Source organism: Scatophagus argus, chromosome 18 (genome assembly GCF_020382885.2).
Source record: "Scatophagus argus isolate fScaArg1 chromosome 18, fScaArg1.pri, whole genome shotgun sequence".
Classification (NCBI taxonomy): Eukaryota; Metazoa; Chordata; class Actinopteri; family Scatophagidae; genus Scatophagus; species Scatophagus argus.
Genome location: NC_058510.1, coordinates 16,512,897 through 16,540,755, shown reverse-complemented (window position 1 = coordinate 16,540,755; position 27,859 = coordinate 16,512,897). Strand labels below are relative to the sequence as shown.

Below are 27,859 nucleotides of genomic sequence, written 5' to 3'. Positions count from 1 at the left end.
TGTTTGGCTCCCCTCCTCCATCAGATGAGAAGGTGGATTTGAATGACAGCAAGTGGGAGGACATCCACGTCACCACTGGAGCCCTTAAGATGTTCTTCAGGGAGCTTCCTGAGCCTCTCTTTACATATGGATCCTTCAATGACTTTGTTAATGCCATCAGTGAGTAACCTGAATCACTTTGTCAAAGGAGCACAGCTCAGATAGACTGTGACAAGGCCTATACAGTACGCCATTTTTGTTCCTAATGTCGGCCACTAGGTGGTGCTCTGTACCTGCATATTTCACCGACTTGCTATATGTCTCTCTGCCTCAGAATCCTCCGACTACAAGCAGCGAGTGAATTCAATCAAAGACCTGATCAAGAAGTTGCCAAAACCCAACCACGACACAATGCAAGTCCTCTTCAAACACCTGCGCAGGTAAGAAAAGCAAAACATCCCACTCATGTTATTATTAATCTCCTTATTTTACACACTGATGTATATTTTAATATCATAAATAAATACTGCTGCTTACTTTGCAATAATAAGGCATTTGAACATCCTCACAGAGAGTCCTGACAGTTTTAACATTTAAACAATTTTTTGTGTACTTAACTCTGATTTAGTCTGGTATATTTTGTAAAATGAAATTAAAAAGTGTTAAAACATGTTTATGGCCCCCAAGCTGCGATTCACATATTATATTTTGGGTCATTCCAAACTGGCACAAGAGCAGCAATGATTATACGAGTATTCCATTGAAATAAAGTTTATCTCCTGTCTTTTCAGTCTTTTTTTTTTTTTTTTCAAAAATGTCAAATGTTTTTATACTTCCAGCTTCTTAAACATGAAGATTTGCAGCTTTTCTCTCTCACACACACACACACACACACACACACACACACTGCTGATCAATTACTGCTACAGCTCCTATATGTGCCCCTGTTCCAGGTACATCTTTCCAAAGGACATCATACTGGTTAACTCACTTAGCCTCGTTTTGGTTCACATCCTAACATTTTAACTGACAGTTAAAATAATTTTTGACATAGTGTCACTTCCTCTGCTGGTGTTCTGTGAATCTTGTGACTGACCTTCTGATATGGTCCCTGAACACCCATGACATTGGAGCCTTATGCGCTGCCTGTGTCTGCTCGGCCTCGACAAAAACATCTCGTGGTTCAGATGAACTCTTGAACCTTCAGAGTTTCACATACCTGGGTCATAAATGTCACCGAGGATATCTCTCTGTATTTGTATTGTACCTTTCCTCAGGCTGATCAGCCTGTGGGCAAACACGAACTACAACCAGGTTTAAAGTGTATTCTTAGCCCAGTGGAGCCAATGGCAACATCATATGTTCACAATGACATTTGCTTTGGTTTCCAATTTGCATTTATATGGCGCTGTGTTTGCTGTAATTCAGTACCTGTGAAGTGGTGTTTCTTGAGGAAATTTATAGCGTGACATTCAGCGTATGGAGGTCTACGTATATCAGTGAGCGGGATTTAATCTTCTTTTTCTCCTTCCTCCATGAATACGTTATTGTTTTGTGCATCTGCATGCAAGGATGTAGATTCTATTTAAAAAGGCTATTATGCTCTCGCCTGGAGCATTCAGTAGTGTTACAGAGTGTGTGTAGCGAGGCTTGCCTCGGCACTCCATCTCGAGCCCTGGAGATGTGTGCATGCACCGCAGTGTTGTTTTTCCAGATGAAACCCTGCGCTACAAACCAAAGGTTGTCAAATAAACACTTTCACCTAAAGCTATTTGTGACACATTCCATCTTCTCGTGTTCTTCTCATGTCCCCCACCCCAGGGTGATTGAACATGGGGAGGCCAACCGCATGACCACCCAGAGCGTGGCCATCGTGTTCGGACCCACGCTGCTGCGACCCGAGGCCGAGACGGGAAACATTGCGGTCCACATGGTCTACCAGAACCAGATAGTGGAGCTCATACTGCTCGAGTACGAAAGCATCTTCGGCAGGTAGAGGCAGCCGCTCAGAAGAGGATGCAGGGCTTTTCAAACATGGGCTGCTTTTCCTCCCCTCCCCCCCCTCCTTTTCTTTGACTGAGCTGAACATTGCTGTGGACCAAGCAGTTGGGAGAGAAAAGAAAAAAACATCTAATTTACATTCATTGACAGGACAGTTTACGAAAGTGTTGCACTTACTGAAGTTTTGGAGATGAATTTAAAAAAGGTTGTACAGATTATCACCTGCTTTTTCTGTTGCTGTCCTTGCTGCGAGTAGCAGGCTGGACAATGGACAGAGTTTGACAGTGTTGCCGTGACGACGCGTGGACGTAGTGTGATTTGGTGGATTTGAGTATTCGGGTGTTTTCACATACACTGGATCCCTGTGGCCAGTAATTTGAACTTCAGCGTGGAGCAGGTAGAAGCCAAACGGACCGCGGCGGATGGCGGCGGATGGCGGCGGAGGCGCATGGTATTATAAGCTGAACCGGCGACCTTATCACCTTGCTGGTGAAATGAGCTGAATCTGAACTGGATAGGTTTTCTCCTTCGTGGACTTTCATCTGTGATGTATCAGCCGTGTGTGATTTTTGGATCAGGTGGGGAAAAAAAAATAATCAGTGTTATGTTAAAAACTGTCTTTTGGCACTTGGATGAACTGGACTTACAGATCGTGTCCCCAGTTTCCTATAACCCCCTTACCTTGGCCGGCCCCACCTCCCCTGTTCAACCAGTGTTGAGCATTAACTCTGTCACATGAGTGTCCTGTGATGTGAATGATGGATGTGTGTGTGTGTGTGTGTGCACGCGTCTGGAGGTGAATAACCTGAACAGAAGCATCCTCGTCTTGTCCCCTTTGTACAAACTGTGTGTCGTGTAGTCTTTTGTGCTTTGTTAAAGTTACCGTTAAGCCGCCGGGGGGGGCGGCGGCGTTGGTCATCGTCTGCGCTCCTCTGCGAACTTCAGTGTTGGTTTCTTCAGTGGCAGGAAACGTCACCCGGCCTGGCGTTACTGGAAAACAACAAAGTGGATTTCTGGAAACTGCAGTGTTACCAGTGTTTTTTTTTTACATGAACTGTCTGAGACTGTCGGCTTGTTGACCCTTCTCGTCACCTGACCCAATGTTAAAGAGTATTCAGAGAAGGGAAACGGTACAGTTGATGTATGGGAGCGCATGGGTGTTAGAATGCAAAGAAGAGCCTTTAAAACCCTTTCAGAGCATATGTACAGTGACACAACCTAGTTGTTAAAATGTGTTCTAGTGACTGGTATGTATGCTTTGATGGTGAACTAGTGAAAGATTCTTTTGATTTTGTAAATTTGACAATATTGTGAAAAAAGAAACAACCACATGATTGACTGTTACTTTTGTTTGAAGGTGTATCTGGAGTGTTTGCGCATGGTCAGCTGCACATTTTGAATGTAATTTTCAGGCTAACTGCTGTTTGTGAAGTTGCTATGTCTAATAAAAAAAAAAAGAGAAAGAAAAAAAAAGGGAAATGTTCGGAGTGTAAATTGTGTGTTCTTGCGAGTGCGAAGCTAAATGCTCACAGTAGACGGAGACGGCGAAGAAAGAAAGGTGAGTCTGCCGTTTAACCTTCAGTCAACGCTAATGCTTCACCTTTCCCTCGGCTTTAATTACAGAATTGAATTAATCTACTGAACTGATATCCTGCTTATTGAATTGAGTGATTAAGCTTTCATGTCTCAATCAATTATATTCCTACCTGTTAATTATGAAATGAACCGCAGTATATTTCTGGAGATTTCTCAAATGCGGCACAACCTCTGCCGCTCGGCTTCCATTAATCTGATTTCTCCGTTCTTCGAAGGCGTTTTTGTCATTACTTCTCAGGTCAGACTTGGCTGCGGACCTGAAGGGTGTGGATTAATTGATGTCTAATTAGGTAATTGCCACAGTGCCCGTTTTGATTAAGAAGCACGAGGTGGGCTGAGTGCTGAGCAAAGCTGCTTGCTGCAGGCGGCACTTCCCTTTATTTTTACTGCAGATTGTGTGAGATTCTTTGTTAGCACAGTTGATCTCAGTGGCGTGGAAGTTTTTGGACTTTCTAGGGCAAACCAATTCAATGAGTGTATTTCTCATTTTCATGTTTTTCAGCAATACAGCCAAAATAAAATATTAAATTAAAGTTATGATTGTAACTTTGCACCTCGTAAATTGAATTAAAAAAAATAAATTCTTGGGTGCGTACGAGGTATTGCTGGTGTGCAGGATCTTTTGTTTTCTCAACAGTATTGTATATATAAGTATTTTATTTTTCTTTTTGTCATTCCTAACTTTTAATTATCTGTTTCCTTTTCTTGGCAGCAATGGCCTTCCACAGGCTCTCTGAGGATCCAGAATGGAACTTTTCATCCGATCCCCACCGTGTGACCTCCTCCCTCCTCTGATCACATCCAGTCCTCTTTTAAGTCGGATCAAACCCCCTCCCCTCCTCTCTCTTGCATACGTGTTAATTTACTGCAACAGGTTTGACTTATACCTCAGCTGTGGCTCTGTTTTGACAGGATGGGACCACCTTGGATTCGACAAACGTGTCGGAGGTAGGTAGCACTGAATCATGTGCCCTGTTGGAAACCACAGGCCGTTAAAACAGAGACGCAGAGAGGAGGGTCCCCAGTATTTCCAAATGAGAAAACAATTAGATCATTTCCATAATTCATGGGTGCGACCACAGCTCAGGCCCGGGGAGGCTTTGAGTGTTTGAAGTGCTCCATATGCTTGCGGTGGTTTTCTGATCTGCTCAGTGCTGGCCCGGACTGCTCCGTGGAGGCTGAGGTGTGGGCAGGTAATGTGAACAAGCCATTATGGAGTATAAAAGATTTATGGGTCTTTAGTGTTTCCCTCCTGCTTCATTTGAAGGTGGGCTGTCGGCAAAGTGGCTGGATGGGGAACAAAATGGTCAGGAGTTTCTTTGCTACTCTGTGGTGAAGGACGCCTTCCTTTACCTACTGCGTTTAACTGAGCTCGGTGAGCTGATCCAGGGGATGGTGCTGCTAGTTGGGGATTGTGGAACAGTCGTAGTGCAGAAACTGCATTTTAGAAGACTGTGATCGGTGCTGAACAGGTAGTGTTTATCAGTCGCTTTACCAGACTTTTTTTTTTAATGGTGAAAACATTTGCTGGCTGAGACTGCATAGTGAGGCTGAATCAAAACATAAAGCTGAGGTCTGTTAAAGGGGAACAGTTAGCCAAAAGACACAGCTGAGGCAAGCTTCAGAATGGGATTATAATTCTCTTTGAGTTCACTCCAGGCGATACCCTTCACATCATATGTAGCCATTTGATCCATTGTTCATATAAAAATATTGATTAAGGCACCTTTTTAAATGAGGTTTAGATCAAGTTTCACTGGTCAAATGTTTACATAGAAAGCAGTAAAATTTTCTCAGCCCCCAAATTATGTGGCAATTGCAATGGCAATGAGATGCTAATAAAGCACATGTGCTGTATATTTCATGTGATACATCAGCCACTTTTACAGCCTAACGTAGGGCTTTAGCACGGAGGGCGTCTGCCTGCCTCCAGTCAGCTGCTCTGACAGGATGAATGCTCCACTGGCTCTTGTGCGCCCATCTCACCGTCATGAGACCATTTGCTACACCACTGTTGGAGGGATGTTGCGGCAGTATCACAGTACTGACCTTCTGATGTTGGTTTCTCATGGCAACTGGGATGTCCATTCACACAGCACGGCTGGTGTGCCATGAACCTGTAGGCGACAAATACAGGAGCCATGTTTACAGAGGTTAAAATTCAGTTTTTTTATTCCAGCTATTTCGTACTACTTTTAAGTTGGGAGACAAGTTACAGAAATGGGTGAAGCAGTGGCAGAGATAACTAGATTTGTAGAGTTTTATTCCAGTAAAAGAATCCATAATGCAGCTCAATGTGTCTTTCATCATCTGCTGAAAACTTGAAGTCCCAGGCCTGACCTGAGATCACCCTGCTGAAGTCATCGAGGTTATTTCCTCACACGTTAAAAAGCTCCTCACTCCTTAAGAGAAGTAAACCGCTACCCATATATGAAACTGGTAGACTGGCCCTTTAAATGCTTGTGAACTGGGAACACTAAAAATGTGATTCCTCTCACCTCCGTTGCATCGGGGGGGACGTAGAACTCTCAGAGACAGGCGTCTCAAAATGCGGACACGGTGCTTCTTTAAAGCTGCTATAACAATATTAAATGTAGTACAGTTTTCAGTGCTTATGTTAATGTAATGGTAAAGTTAAGGGGAATGAATAAACAGTTTACCACTTGTCAGTAAACATGTCCCTGCACTGCTCTGTCTGCACGATCAAAGATTGGGTGAGCTCTTTCAAGCAAAACATCAAGTGCAAGAACTAGTTTCAGTTGCAGAAATAACTCATTTGCTGGCACGCTTTAATTCAGATCCATCCTTTTTCCAAATGTGCTGTCATAGCAGCAGCGCATGGCAGACTGGGCTGTGTTCGCATGCATGGCAATGCTAAGTAAGCGTGTAAGTATTCCAAATGTCAGGCCGGCTCATCGTTGTTATTAATGAGCTTCAGGCGGCAGGAGTGGATCATTTTCCATGGAAATTCAATGCATTTTAAATAGCAGTGGATCAACATTCCAGGCCAGGATTTACATAAGGTAATTGCAGGATGCTGAAAGTACCTTCTTGCTTGCAATGGATCCCCCCCACCCCCTTACCTTCAGTAATACAATCAAGTCCATTAAGTACGCAATAAATACAAGGCAAGACTATATGAGCGCTCCATGACAGATAATGGCTCCTCTCCAGAACATCTATTTATTTACCCTTGCACAGTTACAGCTGCAGTTCTAGCAGAAGCACGCACCTCCATAGTCTGAGTTAGCTTCCTTTTCCTCTTCACCTGACAACTCAGTCCTGCACTGTATTTTATCCAGCTATGATTGGCTGCTGGGTAAAGGAGGACGTGCAGGAGAATTGAGATGAGCCCCCATGTTACACCTCTCTGAGGTCTACCTGCAACGGTTGATATGGGGGTCTGGGGAAATTAACTGTAGATGGAGAGTGAGAACACAAAGACAATAGTGCCATGCTGTTTGTACACAGAGGTGGTGGTGGAGGGGGGGGGGGGGCTTCAATCAACACTCTGACTGTTGCTAAGAAAGAAAAAAAATAACGTTCTGCTGCTTTGTCAACTGGTGGTTAAAGGATCCTCCTCCAGGCTGGAATATTAACATCAGATACACTGTCTGCTTTTCCATGGAGTAACATGGGCTTGACAGGGCCTCTGTAGCCTCTGTGTCTGACATGGCCTCTTCAGCAGCTCATTAGAGAAATGGGTTGAGCTGGCTGACTGCACCCCCTTCCCCCCTTTTCCTCTACATGAACACACTGTCCCAACCACCCCCCGGAGACCTTGGGATTATGTGTTGATGTCGTGTAGGGCTTTTTGGGCCCGTTAAGTGATGATTACACTCAGAAAGTACTGAGTGTATTTCTTTTGATTAAGAATGATGTATGGGAGGGAGCGCAGGCCATTGCCAAAGCAGAGGTTCCTTGTTTGGGAAGTAAGAGCAGCTGCGAAGTGATCTTCCAGCCGAGATGGAGATGTGACGTTGAGGTTGGCCATGATAAGAACTGACAGTGAGACAGGAAGAACTAGGTGCTCTGATTAATGTGGAAAAGGGGGTGGCTCTCTGTTTTTCACTCTCTGTCTCATTAACACTGTTGGCTCCAGAATCTGTTAGCTAACAGCGCATGTATTCCCCTGGTGGAGCCTTTCCCCACTGAGGCTGTAATTAGGACATTTCATCCACAGCCTTTTCAACACAGATGTCTGATTGGAGGAAAGGCCCTGCGTAATTACAGAGGCCCCGGGCCCCCTTACGCTGTTAGAGGGGGGTGGGGGAGGGTAAACAAATCACAAGCAAAAAATTTAATTAAAGGATCAACAGCCTCACACGTGGACGCCTGCGTCTGATCAGACAGTTCTCGATCACGAACATTGTTGATTTGAAGTCAAGTAGAAGTTTTCTTTCCTTCACTGCAGGTAGACCTTTCAGAGGGAGGGCCGCACCGCTTTGCCAGCTCTCTCATAAGCTCATTGGACTTGCTTCTGTGCCAACGTCTTACTTAATTAGCCTGCACATTTTTACGGGCATAAATCGCTTTTACATCACTGCCAACGGAGCGCACCGCAAAGTGGGTCGATCATATATTATGTTGATCCTCCTTGGCGCAGTTAAAGCCATACATTACATTTGAATTTGTCGAAGAGCTGAGGGCCTCTGGCATTATTCTTCTTTGTTGTGCTGTCAGCGCTAATCTCTCCCCAGGGGTCTCAGCATCAGCTCTCTCTCTCTCCCTCTCTCTCTCTCTCGTCGCTGCCCCCAGATCGGATGAGTAAATTGAGGCGAGCCAGGAGGGCACCCACACATCTCTCCATCAACCCACCGCCCCTCCCAACGCGTAAACCTGCCTCCCACCTTCCCCTCGCTCGTTCATCAGCGAGCTCCAGGCCTCAACTTGGAGCATGTGTGATGTACATGACACATTTGGAAAAATTTTTGCCAGCATTATCGGAATCAGATCTCTTTCCCTTGTTGCTTTCACACATCTCGTCTCGAAGATTCTTCGCTCACAGACTGAGTATCTGGTAAACTTAAAAGCTGAACAGTATTTGTCTATAAACAGTTGATTAGCTGACTTACGTGTCATGTGGAAGGTGTGGGCCGTGGTGACGAGATCCCAGAGAATTACCACACAACTCTGCAATTCCCCTCAGCTCTACACAGTATTTTAACATCTTTCAGCTTATTGCTTTGCGTTTTGTTTCCAGCAGCAGCTCTTTTTACCAGACACCTAAAAACCAGCTGTACACTACACACTCAGCACCTAACATGAGGACCTGAGGGTCAGAAAAGCAGCTTGTACTGTGGTCAGTTCAAGACCGGCAGGTTAAACCTGGCTAGGGAAAATGAAAATGAAAAGGCAACGCTTGCCCTTCTGGATTACCACCACTGAGGAGCCCTTGAGCAAGGGCCTTGACCCCAGCTGCCGCAGTGAAGCTGCTCAATGGCAGGCAGATCACACTGCAGCTTGCAGGTGTGATCCTGCAGAAGAGAAGCTTCCTCTCAGTGAACCTATCCTGAAAAAACAAAGGTTTAAAATAATAAGGTCACCGGTAACAAGGTTCATTTACTCATGCGGTGTACTTATGTTTAATTTTAAGGCAATATTTCCATTTTATTCATGCATCTACTCAGTTCAGAGTTACAGATTTTGCATACAAATCATGATCAACTAGCTGGTGAATGTAGTGGAGTATTTGGTAGCAAAAATCAAATATTTCTCTCAACAGTTGGGAGAGACCAAAACAGAGCTAAAAACATCATGTGGACACAGTCAGGACTCGATCTCCGTCTGCTGAAGGTGTATAGATGAAACTGCATATTCAACATATCAGCCTCAGAAGGTGATGATGTGTCAGATTGTCGTAGCCCAGAGTAAATGAAGATATAGCGTCGCAGGTCCACACTATGAATGCACATTGATGTATTGTACTAATAAAGAAAATAATACGAGATGAGCGCTGAATGACTTAAATGAAGCTGCAAGGCAGTAAATAGACAGTGAGATTAAAGAGGTAATGCTTTTTTAGAAAAAAATCCTTTATTTCTATTAGTCTAGTATGCTTGAGGATAGGCTGAGAGTCTACAGATCTGCTGACACTTATGCTTATCATTATTTGCTTTTGTGTAGAGCACATTCTGCTTTCTCAGGGTATTTAACATCATCTCATGGTGTTCATCAGCTAGCAGACCTGCCACTGGTACAGGTATGATGGAGTGGGCGGGGAAATTATTCAGCTGGTTCTGTTAGTTTGTATGAACCTTTTATTTATTTTAAAGGATTTTTGTTTCCAGTAATGCATTTGTATCAACGCAGTGAAAAGAAGAAACTTAAAAATACTGCAAGTATTTTTCTGGTCCATAGTTCTGACTGTCCATCTTTGCCCCTGCTGTGTCTTTCCTCTCCCACTAGGGTGTAGTGAAGAACATGGATTCGCCCTCTTCTCCGCGACCCAGATGCATACCTGCTCCAGGCTGCGCTGCTTATTCTCTTTGGATTAACTTCCCCAAACGTCCACCCTCCTCCTCCTCATCTTCCTCCTCCTCTCCCACCTCCACGCAGGGAAGGAAGAACAACTAGAGATACTTGGCTCTTTAGCACATGGCAAATCTGCTCTGACTGAGCTTGTAAACACACACACACACACACACACACACTCACAAAATCAAGCTTTTGCCACTGTTCCTCTCCGGCCCCCTCTGCATTAGCATGGAAGTCATCCATATTGATGCTAGGTGATTCATGTGCTGCCAGCCTCTTTGTTTTATCTTTTTTTTTCTTGCCTCCTCGCCCTCTTTACCGAGGCAAAGCTTTCTGGGGATCAGGGGGGTGATTAAGGCGAGAAGAGATGGAGGAGTGGTCGACCGAGGACCCCAGGGTGGTGGGGGTGGAGGCGGGCAGGTTTGTAGCCCCGGTCCCCTCGGTGATGAGGTGGAGCCTAATTGATTTGTCAATGTGGAGCCATCTGGCACAGAAAGATGGAGCTCCAACCTGTTCTCCTTCCTGAGAGGGTGTTGGGGGGCATCAGGAGAGCCGGGTTGGATTACACACACACACACACACACACACACACACACACACACACACACACACTCACACACTCCTTGGGATTTTATGATATCTCGTATTTTTTCTCTCTCATACAGTACTCACCTTCATTGAGGACAAAGTGTGTCTTCCTCTGCTTCTTATTTGAAATCATTTGCACTAATCCAGTGTACTGGTCCCCACAGTGCCCCACAGTACACACCCAGTGAGGGATGACAGGGACAGAAGGCACGACAGAGCCTGGAGGCATGGGCCCCCCAACCAAAAAGGAAACACACACATCTCTTAAACCTCATGGGTGGGGGACGAGGATCAAAAGGTCAACGGTGCTGATGGACGCCAGCGCAGAAACGAAGCCTCCGGTGTCTTAATGAAACGAGCTTGAGGAAATGGGGACAGACAGAGACAGAAGGAGAGAATGGATGCTGCCTGCACTGATTAGGATCCCCCCTCATCACCGCGCCCCCCATTTTTCCCTTCATTTCCCTCCGTTGTCCTTCCTCTGACTGGTAGGCTCATTTCTCGGGTCATTTTAAAGGTTATGATAAGGAAAGCAAATGATTGTGTCTGCATGATCGATACTTTGAGTAATGATAGGGATTAGCTGTCACTGGAGTGTATTTTAAACTCAAAAATCACTGTCAGAATCTCTGCTCTCATTGATACTGAGAGAGTGCATCTCCACTTTTATGTGAAAGCCTCATCTTTCACATTTTGGCACTTTTTGCTTCATTTTAAGGAACAGGGGCTGAGATGAGCCACTTTGGCAACCCTGGGGCAAGAAGGTGATGTCTCCAAGTAAGGTTTGTAAATATATCTCGGGTTGTTGTGCATCACTGGAAATCTTCAGATTATTTCTAAAATGAACACTTTCAAAAATACACCTGGCCCAGGTTGCCCAAGATGTGGGGGAAGTGTAGCCGAAGCAGAAATCGCTTTGAAAACACTGACTGACGTGCAACTTCAAACCAGGCACTGAAATGTTAGTAAGAGCTTAACCTCCTGATCCCAGTTTGTACATTTTATACACATCATGTTCTCTACGACTTGTCACATTATATTCAGATTACATTTATGAGTTTACTTTCTTATCAGGAGGAGGAGGAGGAGGAGATGGCACGTCGACGAGAGACCACTGTTCGAGAAACCCTCAGCGACGTCGGGTCAGTTTCCACCTGTGTGGCAACAAACCAGGTAAACCAAAGCTTGTTCTTTTCTGAACCAAACCTAACCAGACCATAAGCAATGCCACAGCATAAAAGCCAGAACTGAAAAATTGCTGTAGCACAATTTCAGTCGCTCCCAGTGTTCACTCCAAGGTTACTCAGCACTCACCTGTTGTGTCTCATTTTTTACAACATAAGTCATGAGTTAGGACTAAAAACGTCAATTGTTTTACCTGCATAGCAGTCAGCAAGTTAGCATTTGCCTTGCATCCTCTGCAGGATTGTGGGCCAACAAGTAAGCACTCTTATAAACTATAATCATTAAACTAATCATCATCATTATCATCATAGGAGTGAGCTGATCCAGGGCTTATCTCATTTTAAATAACATCATCCAGCAATTCAGTGCAAGATTCATGCTATCAACTTGTTCTACTCTTACAAAAAAAAACAAAACCCAAAAAACTAATTTATAGAGTTTTAAGAGTCGCTCAGATCACCACATTTATCTATGTGGTTTGTTTATTATGTGAGTAAATTCTACCATCTTTCAGCAAGACTGAGCGAAGACGTTCAAAAGCCCCTTAAAAATGCATTATCATCCAACAAAACCACAGAAGTGATGATATGAAATTACAGATGAGATTCCCTCTCTCAGTTTCTGTCTCTAATTAGCAAACAGGGACTCCTTTCATTATTTGCACTTTTTTATGTAAAAAGCTGTGGAGCCTTTGGAGCCTCTGCCTCAGACACAACAGCAGCTCAGCGGGGGCTGCGAGTCTCTGCTGTTAGCAGAAGGGAGGAAGACCAAAACTGCTGATAAACGCTGGATTCGAAACAACAGGTGCCATCCAAGCCTCTCGGCCTGATTAGCTGGAGGACGGAAAAACCGCATTTTTGAAGGTGAAACGTGTGTGAGGAGGAGGTGGAGGACTTAATGGACAAAAGCTGTGAGGGAGTGAGCTTGGTGTGTTAAGTACTGAGAGGTAAATGGAGATGAAAAGGAGGGGTTGGTGATGACCGAGGTTGCCGAAGCCCCCTCTCTTTTAACCCGTGCTCACATGAAACATGCACGTGCGCACACTCCGACAGCTCCCAGCAGAGTCTGACAAAGGCCAAGGTTAAAGGTCATCTCTGCTGTGCAGTGTACGCCTGGGGACGAAGCAAAGGTTGAGCACAGGGGGACCGCGGCGGCGCACTCGTTCCTGATGGGACCGATGGGTGATCGGGGTGGGGGGGCATGAAAGAGAGGCGCAGAAGTTCTCGGTGGCGAGTTGGCCTGATCGTGAGACGGTTGAAAGCTGGTTTATCTGAGATCAGCTGCTGGGTGCTTAGTGACTCACAGCCCTCTTCAACATCTGGCTGTTTGTTTCATAACTTACTCCATAGCTGTTATTTCTCACTGGTCAACAGAGCAGGTCGCAAGCCCAGTCAGCCAGCCAACACCCCAGACCATTTCAAACAGAGATGAGAATTCTGTAAAAACATCCACCGATCAATATCATTTTAATTTTAACTTTAATTCACTCAACTGTTCTAGTGTGTTTTTGTAATTTTTTTGAAAATAACTTTTAAACTGTTACATGTTAAGAGTTAAAAAGATGGTTTCTAATTCAAATTCTAATGGGAAAATTGTAATTTGATATCATAATAATTCATTTCACGTTATTAATTTCTTTCACTTAGACCACCTCAAAGGTTACATCATCTCTTTGTGAATTTTTGAAAAGAAAAAAAAAAAAAGCTTGTAAATTTGAAGTGAAGACGGTGCACTCAAACTGTTGTGTGGTCAAAGGAAAGAAAACTTCCTGAAAGGCTGCTGTATGCTGGTCAATGAAAAAGAGAAAAAAGCAGGATGCTGACATCTGCAAGACAAACACATAATCACATAAACTTACCACGAGTGTTTGTGGGAGAGAAACCATAGCAATGGCACACATGTGCCAAATAGGCTTTGCTGGTTGGATAAATAAATGAGAAAGCAGATAATTTACTGAAGCGTTATGACTTACTGAACTTAAGTGCAATATCTGAAACAGTTCAGCTGTTCTCACCTTGTGTTTTTACTCTTGTCAGTGTTGATGACAGAATCCGGGATTCGTACCACAAACACTTGTTTGTGGTTGTTTGTTTTTCTGTGTATGGTGGTCAAGCTTTGGCAACCTGGCCTGAGAGTATAACAAGAGTCCATAGCCATGGTAGCAGCTCTGTGGGTCTGTGCTTCAGGAGTGTTGTGCTTTGTGAGTAGCTTCAGAAACCCCCTCCTCCCACACCTTTCTGACATGACATCAGGAGGAGCTGTGTCCAACCACTTCTGTAACTTTCCAAAACTGACGATCCCACATTCACCCCCACTCCTCACCACTCCTCACCGTGATTGAGTCAGCTGTGTGGAGGTGAGAACGGTGCCAGGGTTTGAAATGCTCTCTCAGCTCTCAGCTTTTTCACTCTTTACACAACAGTTTTTCCTTGCGTATTGCTGTTTTCCAGACGAGATTGTATTTAAAAGACATTGTATCATCTTGGTAGTGTGGCCTTTATGATCAGGTATGAGCACACGCTGATGTGGTAACATGTTTTCGCTCTGAACCATAAATGCCAACCTGCTGATGGCACTGGAGGAAAACTCATATGTTCACTGGCATTTATTCATTCCTCATGAATGTTATGAATCTCATGGTAATCCATTCAATATCAATCAAGGTGTTCAGTGTGGTGGTCCAACCAACTGAATGTATACAAACAACAAAACTTCTTACCAAAGCTTCCAAATGTCTGCTCAGACACCAGTGGGTCTAATGAAGGAGATCTGCTTTGGCGGTGTACGACTCTGTGTTTGACACAGAGGCCTGCAAGTGAGTCAACATGCACGACTCCCAAATCTCAACAGCTGATTGGCTGATTCCATTCTGGAGGCTGGTTTGAAACAGAACTCCGATTGGAACACTTTTGTTCCTGAAGTCCAGTAAACAGAAAACAGCCACAGAATCATCTCAAAATGACACGTTTGAACTCAGGAACCTTTGCTTAAGTCTTACAGTGTCAAACTGGCATGGACGCTTCGTGAGAAAGTTTTATTTTAGTGGCATCTTTCATAATGGCCAGCGTGGGTATGGCACTAAATAGAAATCCTGTTTATTGGAGCATTTAGTCGGCCCTTGATATTTCAAACAGGAAATGTAAAAATCTTTTGTAATTGGACTATTGGTTAAACCATCTAGTTCTTTTTTTCCCTCCTCAGAATTCTGCTCTCATGCTTTTGGAGATATAGCCATTTTTCATAATGCTAACAATTAGTTTCACCTCAAAGGAAGCAGCTGAGAGCAGCAAGATGTCGGACGGAGTAGAATGGTGGCACTGAAAAGAGAAGTGAGGACTTTCATCAGAAACTCTTGAGAGAGAGCGTTTGTCTCATTTGCTTCAACAGACATCACTGAGTGCGCGGCACAAAGGCAGTGAGGTACGCTCCTTATAGCACACAGCCTCTGTGAGGACAAAAAGGTGAGCATTTAAGGGAGTGTGAAGAGATGTCACGCCTTTTTATGGGCTTAGCCACTGACCTCCGTCAGCCAATCAGGTGACAGTTTTGGAGACAACACTTGAAGGTCCAACCTTCTCTAAGGAGGACGGGACAATGGGATTACACACACGCACACACTCTCTCTCACACACACACACACGTGCAGCAGAGAGTCAGGAGAGAGGAGAAATGGATATTTGCGTGTGTGTGTGTGTGTGTGTTCATGCATGTTTTCCTGTGTGTGTGTGTGTGGGAGGACCAAAGCACACAAGAGTGGGTAGTTGGGCGGAGGTGTGTTACTTACAACACAGAACAGTGTGTGTATGTTTGTGTGCAGGCAGGTGGGTGGTAGCTTTTCAAAGAGCAGACCATTTAATTGAATTCTGTGCAGCTCCTTGTTATTCTAGTCATGACTGAGAACCGCTCCATGTTCTCCCAGCAGTGTGGGAGGGCCGGCCATACCTGCAAACACCGGCTAGTTTGCACTGTGCGTGTGTGTGTGTGTGTGTGTGCAAAGAGGCAGGGACCGTGAGGTGATTGTGGTTGCGCTGGTGTTTTTCTAGCGCAACTCGAGTCTCGATGTGGTAACGAGGAAGGGAAGTGGTGAAAGTCAGCCCTGAACCTCACCCTGAAAAGAAAGCATGAAGCTGCCAGTACATTAATGCTAACTGTGTGTGTGACACAGAGCGAGAGAGTGAAAGTGAGAGAATATCTGCATGTAACGCTATCAACTCATTGTCCTTATTACAAAGCAGCCCGAACGGCACAACAGAGGACAAAATACCACTAAGTCAGTCACTTTAGCAATAGAGAAGATATGCTGTCTTTTGTAATGAATAGTCTCTAAACAATTACAAGCTTAAACGATGATACGCAAATTTCATTTATAGATAGATTTCACTTGGGCTTAACTCTGAGAAACACTCTAATAGGATTCAGCTTGAAGGCACAAGAAAACGTGTGCACAGGTGTGTGCATGCTTGCGCATGTCTGTGTGTGTTAGGCAGAAGCGAAGCTCTATTTGTGAGTGAAGTGATTGGTCAAAGGTGACCAGCATTCGGGATAATGACTCCCTGCAAAACAAGGACACCTAAAACCTTAGTGGATCTGAACATGGTTAACGATTGGTTTCATATTACTGCAGCTGAAGGGTAATTCTCTGGGGGAGATGTTTAAGGTACGAGCTAAATGCAGCACAATGACAATCCAATCAACCCTGTCCTGCACACACACACACACACACACTCACTGGCCTCCTCAGATGTTGACTCTGGAGTCCTTTGACCACTGCAGTTGTGTTTTGTTGTTGTGTCTGTTTGCACATCTTGCAGATTGTTTCTTAAAATTAAAACAAAAGGAATGGGAAGAGGAGTCAGTTCAAAATTCAAAGCAGCTTCAAAAAGGTGAACATGCAGTACTGCGTTCAGTTTTATTGGAAATACTCTCTCTATATATATGATATATGTATTCTTTTACGCTTTTTATAATCAAGTCAAAGTGATTTCAGTATTGGACTGAATAATAATTTTTTTTCTCCACACTTAGAAGGACATGACAATATATTTAATAAGAGAGTATGTTGAGCTTTGTTATGTATTTTAATGCTTTGTTACACAACATACCAAAGCATAACATAAGGCAAACAAAATAAAGCATACCATGTTTGCTTTTTTTAATTTTTCCTTTGTAATATACCAAAGCTCACCTTAAAATAAAATATTGTTTAATATGAGATGCTATACTTTGTTAGCTTATACTCACTGATATGTTAATGTACACAAATCATACAAACTGATGCGTGCGGCTGTTCCAGCAATTTCTGACTGGTTTGTGGATGATGTTACCCAAATCAAATCAATAATTAGTCCACTGATTGTTAAGAATAAGTAATTCATGCTATTTGTGGTTATATACCACTGATAGGGAATATTACTTATTATATGCTGTATTTATTACCAATGTAAGTCATCAGTGATACCATGCATGGAACTTTAACTTCCAAACAACAGTAAAAAATGATTTTGCCTGTGGGTAATAAGGTATAAAATGAACCTGGTTATGTTAAGTGTAATTTTTTTGTTTGACAAGTCTATTGGTCTGTAAACACCAGCAATATATTTAGAATGTTTTCCTGCATGTCTCCGGTTATACAGGTAAATAAATTGATTTTCTGTTACGTATGAGCTTATGCTGACCACCGTGTTAAAAAATGAGGCTCTGAAACAGCAATTTGTCACGTGAAGTGGCATATTAACCTGCCTCTTTACACACACACACACATATCACACACATCGCACACACATACATACATACATACATATAATGTGTCTGTGTACGTTCTGCTATTTAGAGGTTGAGTAAATGAACACGATATTTAAGTGACTGCTATTTCCTGAGCGCAGGCTTTCTTTCCTCCTCCTCCTCCTCCTCCTCCTCCTCCTCCCAGCTTTTCTCTAAATTTCCCCGGGGAGCTTCAGCCCCCTGGGTTTGGCTCGGTGTCAGAGTCCCGGCAGCCGTGATACTTCATCAGGCTTTTGCACCATTATTGGCAAGAGCACTCCATATCCTCTTAGCAGTTATAGCTTTTCAATTTTCCTTTGAAATGCTGAGCCCAGCAGAACATATGGCAATATCTTGGCTTTAAGTCCCAGATTGGACTGAAAGCCTGTAAAACGGCTCTGCATCCTGAACATGCAGCCACAGGCTCCGCACTCTATGACCTTTTTGGAGCTTCACAGGGGTGACTCGGCTCTGCTGTGACCACTGTTGAAGACATTTATAATAGGCACAATTACAAGATGCTGTTGGAACAGTTTGACACAGTAATGTTATGGCATGAGCTATCCTGTAAAGCATTATTCCACCGCCAGCCCCCTCCTCCAAGTGTCTCTGGGGACCCATTTAATATGATGGCAGGGTCAAACCTTCTCTGTCACACATCCCCCCCAACACACACATATAAACACACTCTCCTGCCAGCTCAGGTAGTTACAGTTGTACAATCACATAAGCTGCTCCCACTCTCTCCCCAGACAATGAGAGGCTGTGGCAGATTGAGTCTGTCCTGATCGCACCTATTTACCCTTAAAACAAAGGCACCAAATCAGCAGCACCTTCTTCAGACTTATACACTTTTCGGAAAATGCATCCCACAAGCCCTCCTTTGGAAGCAGAATGAGTCAGTGCTTCTGGGAAAACAGTGAGAGGGGCAGAGAACCATCAAATATGTTCATCAGCTATTGTATCATTTTCAACTCCTCAACAGACTATGGATTTTTAGTCCATTCCATTACTAATTCATGCTGGTGGAGGGGCTGGGGGCAAGGGGGGGCAAGAGGAGGGTCGACCCTCCTGGAAACCTAATCTGGATCAATAGGCCTGACCTTGGGATGGGCTGCTAACAGGCAGACTGGACTGAGAGGGGGTTCCAAGTGCTCACTGAGAGTTGTGGGCAGATCCTTTATTCATATATTCAAATAATGGAGTTTAGTTTAAGGGAGGGTAGCCTGACAGTTTGGAAAATGTGCATATTTCCGTTCTTAATGAGAGTTAGATAAAGAGATTGATACACCTCTCGTGTCAATGTGATGAATAAGAAACTGCGGCCAGCAAGCAGCTGTTTAGCCTGGCTAACATACATGTACTCAGTATATGAAGGTATAGCCGAGAGCTGATTGGCTTAGCTTATCACTAGAAGCTGGTTAGTTTAGCCTTCCAATCAAAACTTAGCTGATCTACCAGGACGCTGGCTGTAGTTTATTTTGCATACCACTGATCTTAAAGCAGAGAAGCTCTTTTTTCCCAAAATGCAAAGCCATTTATTTAAGCTTTCTTCGCATCATTGTTTGGAACCTCAGAGACGCCAACAACTGCTAAGTGCAAAGAAACCCTGCGAGATTAAACAATCTTTCTCTCTCTCTTGAGGAATAGAAAAATAATGAAATGATAACCCACGTTTTTGCTACCAAAACCAGAACCAGAAAGCGTAAAGTAATTAACATAAAGTAGTTATTACACCCAATATATATGATCTTTTTTCTTAGCCTTATTCATGAAGACATGTACAGTATGTTAACTTGCATAGTGACCTTACTTAGGTTTGGGGTCAGTTTAGAATCTATGAAGGTCTAACTCCCTGTCAGAATCCACCTGAGCGTCCATTGTATTCAGCCATGTTTTATAGTCTCTCTGAGACTTCAAATGTAAGTAATGTGACTTTTTCAGTAGCAGACTTCTTTTCATCATTTCAGAATCATGTCTACTGTGCGATTTTAAATCTTTCAATAACAATATCATAACAAACTCAGCAGCTTGTAACTGATGCATTTTATTGTGAGATGGGGAGTCATAAAAAAATGGACAAAAAAAGAAAATAAACAAAAAAAAAAACAATCACTATAAAAAAGATGAGGGTGTTAAAGGGGCGGGCCATATAAAAGTGGGTGTGGTCTTGACAGACATATAAAGTAACAAATTGGCACAAATAAAACATAAGAACAAACATCAATATTATTTTGGCTTGGCAAAAAGGACAGTTTGTGTGGTTAAGGATAATCCTTCAATAAAACAGCACACACTCATGCTATTAGACATACTATTAGTTTTCAAAAGTTCAGTAGCTTCATATTAGAGAGGGGAAAGAAAACTAACATGAGAATGGATGCAGAGAGGTCACAGGTTCCAATTTTCAGGCTTGCAGGGTGCGAGTTTCTTTTTTCCCAAGGAAAAACATCATTTTGTTCTTCAGTATGCTGGAGTCTCATTTTTCCAGGCTTGTGGTTATTTGCCTTTGAAACTTTTTTTTCCATACTAAAATATATTATCGTATTAATACAAACTACAGTATTGTACACTACATAGTGTAATAAATAACCATAAAGAAATATAAAAAATAAGACACATAAATATAAAAGTTCTCTATGACTAAACAGACATACCCATCTCCTTGGGGGTGGGGATAACACTGCCATTGCTGAAAACATACAGTACACACACTGAAACGGAACATAAAACAACATAGGAGACAAAAAATAATACTGACAGGTAAAAACATTGTTGAATTAAAACTCCTGGGATTCATACTTGCCTACATTTTGTTACCTGAAGAGACATCTGAGCGTTTCATGGTGTGTTAAACAAGTGCACTGAATAAGCTTTGAAAAGGCAGGACACAGTTAAGTTAGAAATTATACTTCATCATCCATTAGAAAACATGTGCATTGTAATTCTTTTAGCCGCCCAGATTAGAAAGCAATTTATGTAAAATCTATGATACATGAATATGTGGTGGTGGTAGGCTAATCTCTACTCTCTCAGGTGTGGTGGCGAGCTAAAGTCAACAGTATTCCGGCTTATTGGTTGATCTGGGACCCGGCAATACCTGATCATAGCTGCTAAGCTTCAACAGCAATATTCAATGGCACTTTTGATATGCATGTTTCTCATGTTTTAGTTTGATTTTTTTTTTTCGTTTTTGCATATGGCTCGGAGTGGGGGGTGGGGGGTGGGGTTATAGGGAGGGTCAGACAGTTTTCTACATCCCCTTTCTGCCCGCTCTGAACATTTAAAGCAATAGTTAAGCATTTTGGGAAAATACTCTTAATTGTTTCATTACTTAGAGATACTTGAGAACGTCGACACCTGTCTCGTGACTGTCTGGCAAAGCTACAGCCATTTGGTGGTTAGCTTAGTTTAACATAAGTACCACAGGGGAAACAGCTGATCTGACACTGTCTGGAAGTCAGAAATAATCTGGCATGCATTACCACCACCTACTGGACTGTAGTGTGGGGAGTAGATAAACAGGAAGTAACTGTTAGCTTTAGCAGCTTTAGATTTAGCAACCGTCTGCCCGTTGTTCTAGTCTTCATGCTATGCTAAGCTAAGCTAAGCTGCAACTGGCTGCATACTTAACGGACACATGTGAGAGTGGTATCAGCCTTCTCTCGTCGAGAATAGAAATGAGCATATTTCCCAAAATGTCAAACTGTTATTATAAAATACTGATTTGTAGACTTTGTGTCTACAAGGAACTAAATGACTGAAAAGACCCGTCCACTCTCCATTGTTTTTCTTCTTAAGGCTCACAATCCAATCTAAAGAACATCAAAAAAGACATGTTATGCTAGCATCTGCTAGCCTGATGGTATGGTATCTAGTGCGGTAATACTGAAGGGTAGACAACACAACTGCTTAATCCATAGGTAAACCAAGCCACTTGTAGTGCACAGGATTTTTCTTATTTTCCTTCCAACTTAATAAAATACTGACTTTTTTTTTTGTTCATTGGCAATAAAAAGGTATAGAAATATCTCCCAACTGTACAGCTTTTAAAGGTTAAAATATGAGTGATAAAATTAGTAACACTGATAAAAAGAAATGACCCAAGGTGTTTTAGTAATAAAACATTATCTAAAACGTGTCGGCTCTAGCTTCCAAAGTCTGTATAATGCATTTCCTTCATTTGTTAAAATTTGTTTTCGTCTTCATCATTTTCTTTACAAATGGATTTTTCTGACAGTGAGAAATGTTTCTCCTGTAGAAAAGTCACAAGTAATTTTTCAGGCACACCTGGATTTCTACACAGTAGTGAACTGAAACGAACTGTCAGAGCGACCAGACATCATCTCCTGTGTTCTTCCTCTGCATGGGGAGAGGAGGAATCTGATTGTGTCTCATGGAGGAGTCTGATTCCTCTTTTAGTCAGTATCTCCTTTCTCCTGCGGCGTCTGCTTCTAGTCTTCAGAAACCATATTCCTGTTTGTTTCGCCTCCATTTTCCTCTGTGACCTCAGCCTCTGCTTTCGCCTCTTCCGTCACCCCTTCTCCCATATCCCTCGCCTCTTCTTCCTCCATTTTGACTTCCTCCTCTTCCTGAATGCTCCCGAGCACCTCCTCCTGCCTTGTGTCAGCCTCCTCTTCTTCCTCTCTCACCTCTATGTCTGTCTTCTCTTCCTCTCCCCCTCCCTCAACCAATACTCTCTCTGTCTCCTCCACATTCCTCTCTTCCTCCTCTTCCTCCTCCTCATCCCCTCCTTCATCACCTATCTGCACAACCTGGATGTCATCCATGTCCACCGCACCTTCCTCCTCCTCCTCCTCCTCCTCCTCGCTCTCCTCATCTTCTCTGGTGCTACTCCCTCGTTCGTCCGAGTCCATCTGGGAGGGGGCCAGGTGCCGCCTCTGCACCTGGCTCAGGGCCTCCATCTCAGCCTGGGCCTCGCTGTCCTCCTCTGGGCTGTCCCGGCCTCCGCCTTGACTCTGAGTCTCCTTCTTGCAGTAAGAGTAGCGGTGGTTCATGTGCTGGGAGTAGGAGCCGGAGTGGGAGAAGCGCTTGCCGCACTTGTCGCACTGGTATGGCTTCTCCCCCGAGTGGAGCCGCATGTGTTCGATCAAGTGGTGTTTGTGTTTGAAGGCCTTGCTGCAGATGCCGCACTCATGAGGCCGCTTCCCTGCACAGAGTGAGAAAATAAATTTGCATCAACATCTCTGATGTCTAAGCAAAGTGAAAATGCCACTGAGAGAAAAAAAAAACCACAGACATGGGAGGAAAACAATAAATACTGCAGTGCAATTACAGAGAATCCCCCACATTGTTGTGTGAAAGGTTGGGAGGCCCATAACAGTATCTATCATCAATGTATCCAAGGAGAACATTTTAAAACAACACAACAAAAATCACAACAATGATGCTTGAAAACCTTCAAGGAAACTTTATCCAGGCAGTGAACAGCGAGTTTCACCTAGGATGAAGTCATTTGGAGCTGAAAACTATGGTTGCAAGCCAGGTATCAGCGCAATAAAGAAAAAAGAAAAAAAAAACAAAAAACTAAAACGCCTATGAGAGTGTTGACCTGCAGTTGGCCATGGAATCATCATCTTGGAGCAATCCAAATCACTACCAGAGCTCAGCTCTTGCAACATTTGGTGCTTCACATGAGAAGCTGGCAGTGCAGAGGTGGGGAGTTGGCAGAAACAAATTCTCAGACCTCTTCTGTGCATGTTGAGTAATACCTGCTGGAATGGAGGTGTCCACCCTTCTTTACACTGGAGCTCAAAATCCCCTTTCCCTCGCACTCTGACTCATCTTTCCCAAGACCCAACAGTGAGTGATGGTGAGACAAGTTCCGGTTCTGCTTTTTTTTTTTTTTTGTTTTATTCGGAGTGAGTTTTGGCTGTGTTTGTGTATAAGCCTGGGAAGCACATCAGAGTTTATATTTACCCGTGTGTTCGTATTTGTGTCTCAGCAGCGAGCTGCTCTTCTGGAAGATCTTGTCGCACAGGTCACAGGCGTACATGCCGCTGTCCGTCTTCTTCATCTTCTTCCTCTGAGGGCCCGAGTCCGAGTCGTTCTGTTCCTCCACAGTGGACACACCCTCTGAACCCGTGTCGTGCTTCTCCTCCTGGAGAATATGAGAAAACACAAATATATGGTGTTTTTCCAGCAAAAAAACAATGAATGACTCAGAAAAGTGCCAGTACAAGTGCACAACTTGTGTGTGCATTTCAGAAAATGATGCTATGTCATATCCATCTCATAAGTGTCTCTGGAGGCACTCTGAATTTTCAGGTTATGGTCAGGTTAAAACACTTAGCCCAGCTTTTCCTTTGCCTGAAGCAGAGCCACCCTGCTCACTTATGAGCACACCTATAGTTTTTTCCTATCCTTGGCCTGTAAAAACTCATCCACTGATGCAGTGAAGGAGGATGTGAGGCAATATTAAAGAGAAGATATATACATAGACCTTTATTTATTTATTTATTTTTTTTACAAGGCAGGTCTATGCCAATCCACTTAACACCAAAGTATAATACAACAACAATAAATCAATGAGACAGGCAGAGGTGTGCTGCTTAAACAGATTCCCACAGGTCGATAGGGGCTTTGCAGTAAAGTGCAGCCTCATGTCCTCTTGGTGACAGCCCAGGAAGATCACTCACACACCCAGAGAGATCTACATCCATCATTACAGGCCCATTAGGTGTCTGCACAATGAAGAACTATTAAGGGCTATCATTTTTACAAAGCACTGAATTCTGACATTTCTATATATGACTTATTGATTAGATTTTGGATGGTTTCAGACTATCTATCATGTTCTGCTGGTTTTGAACAATAAGAAGTAATGATCTGGACTGAAGGGTTTGACTTATTGCTCCAAAAAAAAGAAATTTGATTCCTATCCACTACCGGGTTAGAGACAAGGTTCTGCACTTTTCTGTAGAGCTGCTAGTTTACAAAATAAGAGCATTAGAAAAAAAAAACCTGTTTCCTGTGGATGACCTCCAGTTAAACTGGAGGAACAAAAACTAACTCTGTAATGCTGAGGAAGCTAATACAGCTGTAAAAATAACTTTCTCACTTGTACACAGCAGGCCACACAATAAGTACAGGAGTACAGACAGGATGAATTAAAGTAATAGCTTGACATGGGAAATATGCTTATGAGATTTTTGATAAGGGTTAGAGAGAGGGACCACTCTCATGTCTGTGCAGTTACTATAAAGCTACCACAAACCACGTAACTTAGCACTAAGACTGGAAATAGCTGTCTAAATGTAACAAAATCTGCCTGCTAGCACCTCTAAATTTTACCAATTAACACATTTAATCTGGAATATCCACTAGCTGGCTGTGAGCTGTAACTTGAGGTTTAGTGTGCAGATATGAGCGTAATATTAATCTTCTCTATCTCTCTGCAAGAAATGAAAGAAAGATAAAATAAGTGAATTTCTCAAAATGTCTAACTATACCCTTAACAATAACTGCAGAGTGTAAAGTTCAACTGTTGCTAAGCTGAGAGAAAGAAATGGTTGCTCACCTTCACTCCATTGAGGTGGATGGTTTCCTGTGTCTCGGTTCCCGCGGGGCTGGTCGCTGTAGTGGTATAGGTGTAAGCCAGCTGGGGGATCAGGATAGTCTGTTTGTTGTTAGTGGCAAGTGCCCTGAGGCATTGCATTGTGGTCACAATGTCAAGGGGTTTGGCACTTGGCTGGTTGGAGTACAGTGCAATGGGGCTGCTGCCCATGGCTGAGAGTGGCGATGCCTCTTTCTTTGTGCAAGTTAAGTTTAGGGGTTCATCCACACTGGTAGAGCCAGAAGAAGGGGAGGGGTAAACACAGGCTTTAGCCACCACTCTCTCAACTTCCTCTCTGGTTGGCTTTGGCAGTGACAGGTCTAGGGGTCCCTCAGTGCTCTGGGGAGGATGGGCTGGGACAGGACCGCCAGCTGTCAGGTTTAGTGGTGTGGGGGAGGCCGGTGAGCTGTGAGTGCCGTTGACCTCTGCCGGGGTGGCTTCTGTAGGGCTGTCCTGGGCCACAGAAGGGTTCATATTAGCTGTGTCCTTCCCTGGGACCAGAGACACCACACTGCTCGCTTCACAGGCGTCCTCTTCCTCAGAAGGAGGTGTTGGGGCGCCCAGTGATATCTGACCCTCCTGCATTTTGTCAAACCACTTCTTAACTACATGGATTGGCAGGCTGACTGAGTCAGAGATCTTGGCCAGCTCATCCTTGGTGGGCTCTGCATTTAAGGCAAAGTAGGCCTTGAGCAGGGACAAAAGGTTTTTGGGCTGACTGCAGAGTCCTGCTTCTGACAGCAGTGCAGCAACAGCGGACTCAGACTTATCCAGGCCTGCTCCGTTCAGCCTGAGACAATCCGCCTTGCAGTGCTTGAGTGCATGAAGTGTTTCTAGTCCACCAGGACAGTTATCACACAGGAGACAAGTTTTAGTGGTCTTTTCCTCTTTTTCTTTAATCTCGTTGGGCCTGGTGCCTCCAATGGTAAGATCTTCCGGGAGTTTCTGGGATTTGAAGGTGTCAGTGGTGGTCTGAGCCGGTGAGTTTGGCTCAGGCTCTTTCTTCAGGTTTTGGGCTGTGAGCTGGCCCTGGCTGGGGTCCAAACTGTAGTTTATAATGATTTTTGCATTTCCATCCTGACCCACAATAGGCAGACTGATGGCTGAGATGAGTTGCTGTGACGGGGCATGGAGAGTTCCAGTAGTTAACCCCGAGTGCACCTGTCCCTGGCCTTTGGCATTGCTTTCCAGCACCTGGCGAATGACGTTACTGTCCACTGCCACTTTGAGAGCGTTCTGCAGGTCCGCCAGGTTGATGCTGATGGGTGACACTAGCCCAACAGTGGGTAAGACCACGGCCTGTACTGTGCCCTGCAGAGGAGCTGCAGCTCCTCCGTTGAAAATCCCACCGTTCATGGCGGTCACAGTTGGGGATGCTATCACTGATGGCTTGTACTCGTAGTCCACAGGTTCAGTCTTGATCTGGTTGAGGGGCAGCTGCTCCTGCAGGGGCTTGCTGTGCTCCAGTTTCTCTCTAATCTGGGTCCGAAGGACTGAGGGTGGCGTGTTCAGAACTGGTGATGGACCCTGGGTCTGGGTTTTGGCATTCCCCAAGCGTGGTCTGCCGTTAACTGAGATGACGCTGATGCACTTCTTACTGCTGATGTGGGAGCTATATGAGCCAGAGTGGGAGAACCGCTTCTTGCAGTTGGAGCACTCATAAGGTTTCTCTCCTGAATAAAACCACAATGTGTATAACAGAGAGAGAGAGAGAGACAGAAAGAGGGTGGTGGGGCGGAGAAACAGATTTCCATTAGTGAATGAAGCTAAATGAGCAAGCTAGGCTATGAGCAGTACAGCAGGAAGAAGCTCTAATGCATTTCAATGATACTTAAACGCTGATGTAATGGCACCATTGGGAAATGCCCTTCTCTAATTGCTGTCCCATAATGCCAAAAGAAACACAATTATGGCACATTAAGGAAGAGCACACAATGGACTGAAACACGATGAAGGATATCTAAATACAGGGCAATGACTCAAACATAAATAAAACATAAATATTGGCTCAGTGGACACTAAAAAATCTGCGGCTAGCAGGGAATCACGTCAAAGACAGACATACTAGAACTTCTCACACACGCACACGCACAGAGAATGCTGCCATGGTGACAAGGGTTGTCCACTCACCGCTGTGGATGCGTAGGTGCTCCTTCAGATGATGCTTGTATTTAAATGCTTTGCCACATTCAGTGCACTTGAATTTACGATTGCCTCCAGACTGTGTGATGTGTCTCTGTCAGGAAGGAGAGAGGGGACATTCAGTTAGATGCACAATGAAAACACCACCTTTGAACTGCTACTAATTCATGTCACCATGTCATTAATCAATTGGGTACAAAAGCTCATGTTTATTTATCATGTTTAGAAGCAAGCTGAAACATGGCAAGGTCTTTTTTTAAATAACCCACACAGATATTAGGCCTTGTAGATCTTTTGTTTATCAGTTTGTAGTTTGCCTTTTCACCATTCATTGAGTATAACTGTCCTTTTTGTACACTTTTGCACAGTCTCTCTCTTCACCTCTCCTACACGTGTATTTAGAGTGTAATTCCTTTGCCAAAAAAGGATCAGAACACACGATAAAAGTTGATAAAGTTAAAGACGAATATGAAGGAAACAATATTTTTAATTTAAATTTTCTATATAAATCATGATAGTACACTACATAGACAAAGGTATCTAGACATACCTTTT

General features: G+C 43.7%; 2 protein-coding genes and 1 long non-coding RNA gene across 7 annotated transcripts in view; 2 read left to right on the top strand and 1 right to left on the bottom strand.

Moving 5' to 3' along the window:
* The window catches only part of arhgap12b (Rho GTPase activating protein 12b), a 51,687-nt gene extending 48,248 nt beyond the window's left edge, over positions 1 to 3,439 (top strand). For all 5 annotated transcript variants that reach the window (XM_046370908.1, XM_046370911.1, XM_046370910.1 and 2 more), the window contains 3 exons: positions 25 to 159; positions 314 to 419; positions 1,801 to 3,439. In XM_046370908.1, coding sequence (XP_046226864.1) covers positions 25 to 159; positions 314 to 419; positions 1,801 to 1,975 — 416 coding nt within the window. In that variant the 3' untranslated portion in view covers positions 1,976 to 3,439. The remainder of the gene's footprint in view (positions 1 to 24; positions 160 to 313; positions 420 to 1,800) is intronic.
* Positions 3,440 to 10,475: 7,036 nt separating this feature from the next.
* Positions 10,476 to 11,915, top strand: LOC124049895. Its single transcript, XR_006841496.1, has 4 exons — positions 10,476 to 11,129; positions 11,360 to 11,418; positions 11,514 to 11,602; positions 11,716 to 11,915. It is a non-coding gene; the product is annotated as an uncharacterized LOC124049895 (long non-coding RNA).
* Positions 11,916 to 19,617: 7,702 nt separating this feature from the next.
* zeb1b (zinc finger E-box binding homeobox 1b) overlaps positions 19,618 to 27,859 on the bottom strand; it is a 46,797-nt gene continuing 38,555 nt past the window's right edge. The window contains exons 5-8 of the mRNA XM_046371043.1: positions 27,293 to 27,398; positions 25,127 to 26,835; positions 23,527 to 23,707; positions 19,618 to 22,756 (exon numbers count right to left, since the gene is read on the bottom strand). Coding sequence (XP_046226999.1) covers positions 22,041 to 22,756; positions 23,527 to 23,707; positions 25,127 to 26,835; positions 27,293 to 27,398 — 2,712 coding nt within the window. The 3' untranslated portion in view covers positions 19,618 to 22,040. The remainder of the gene's footprint in view (positions 22,757 to 23,526; positions 23,708 to 25,126; positions 26,836 to 27,292; positions 27,399 to 27,859) is intronic.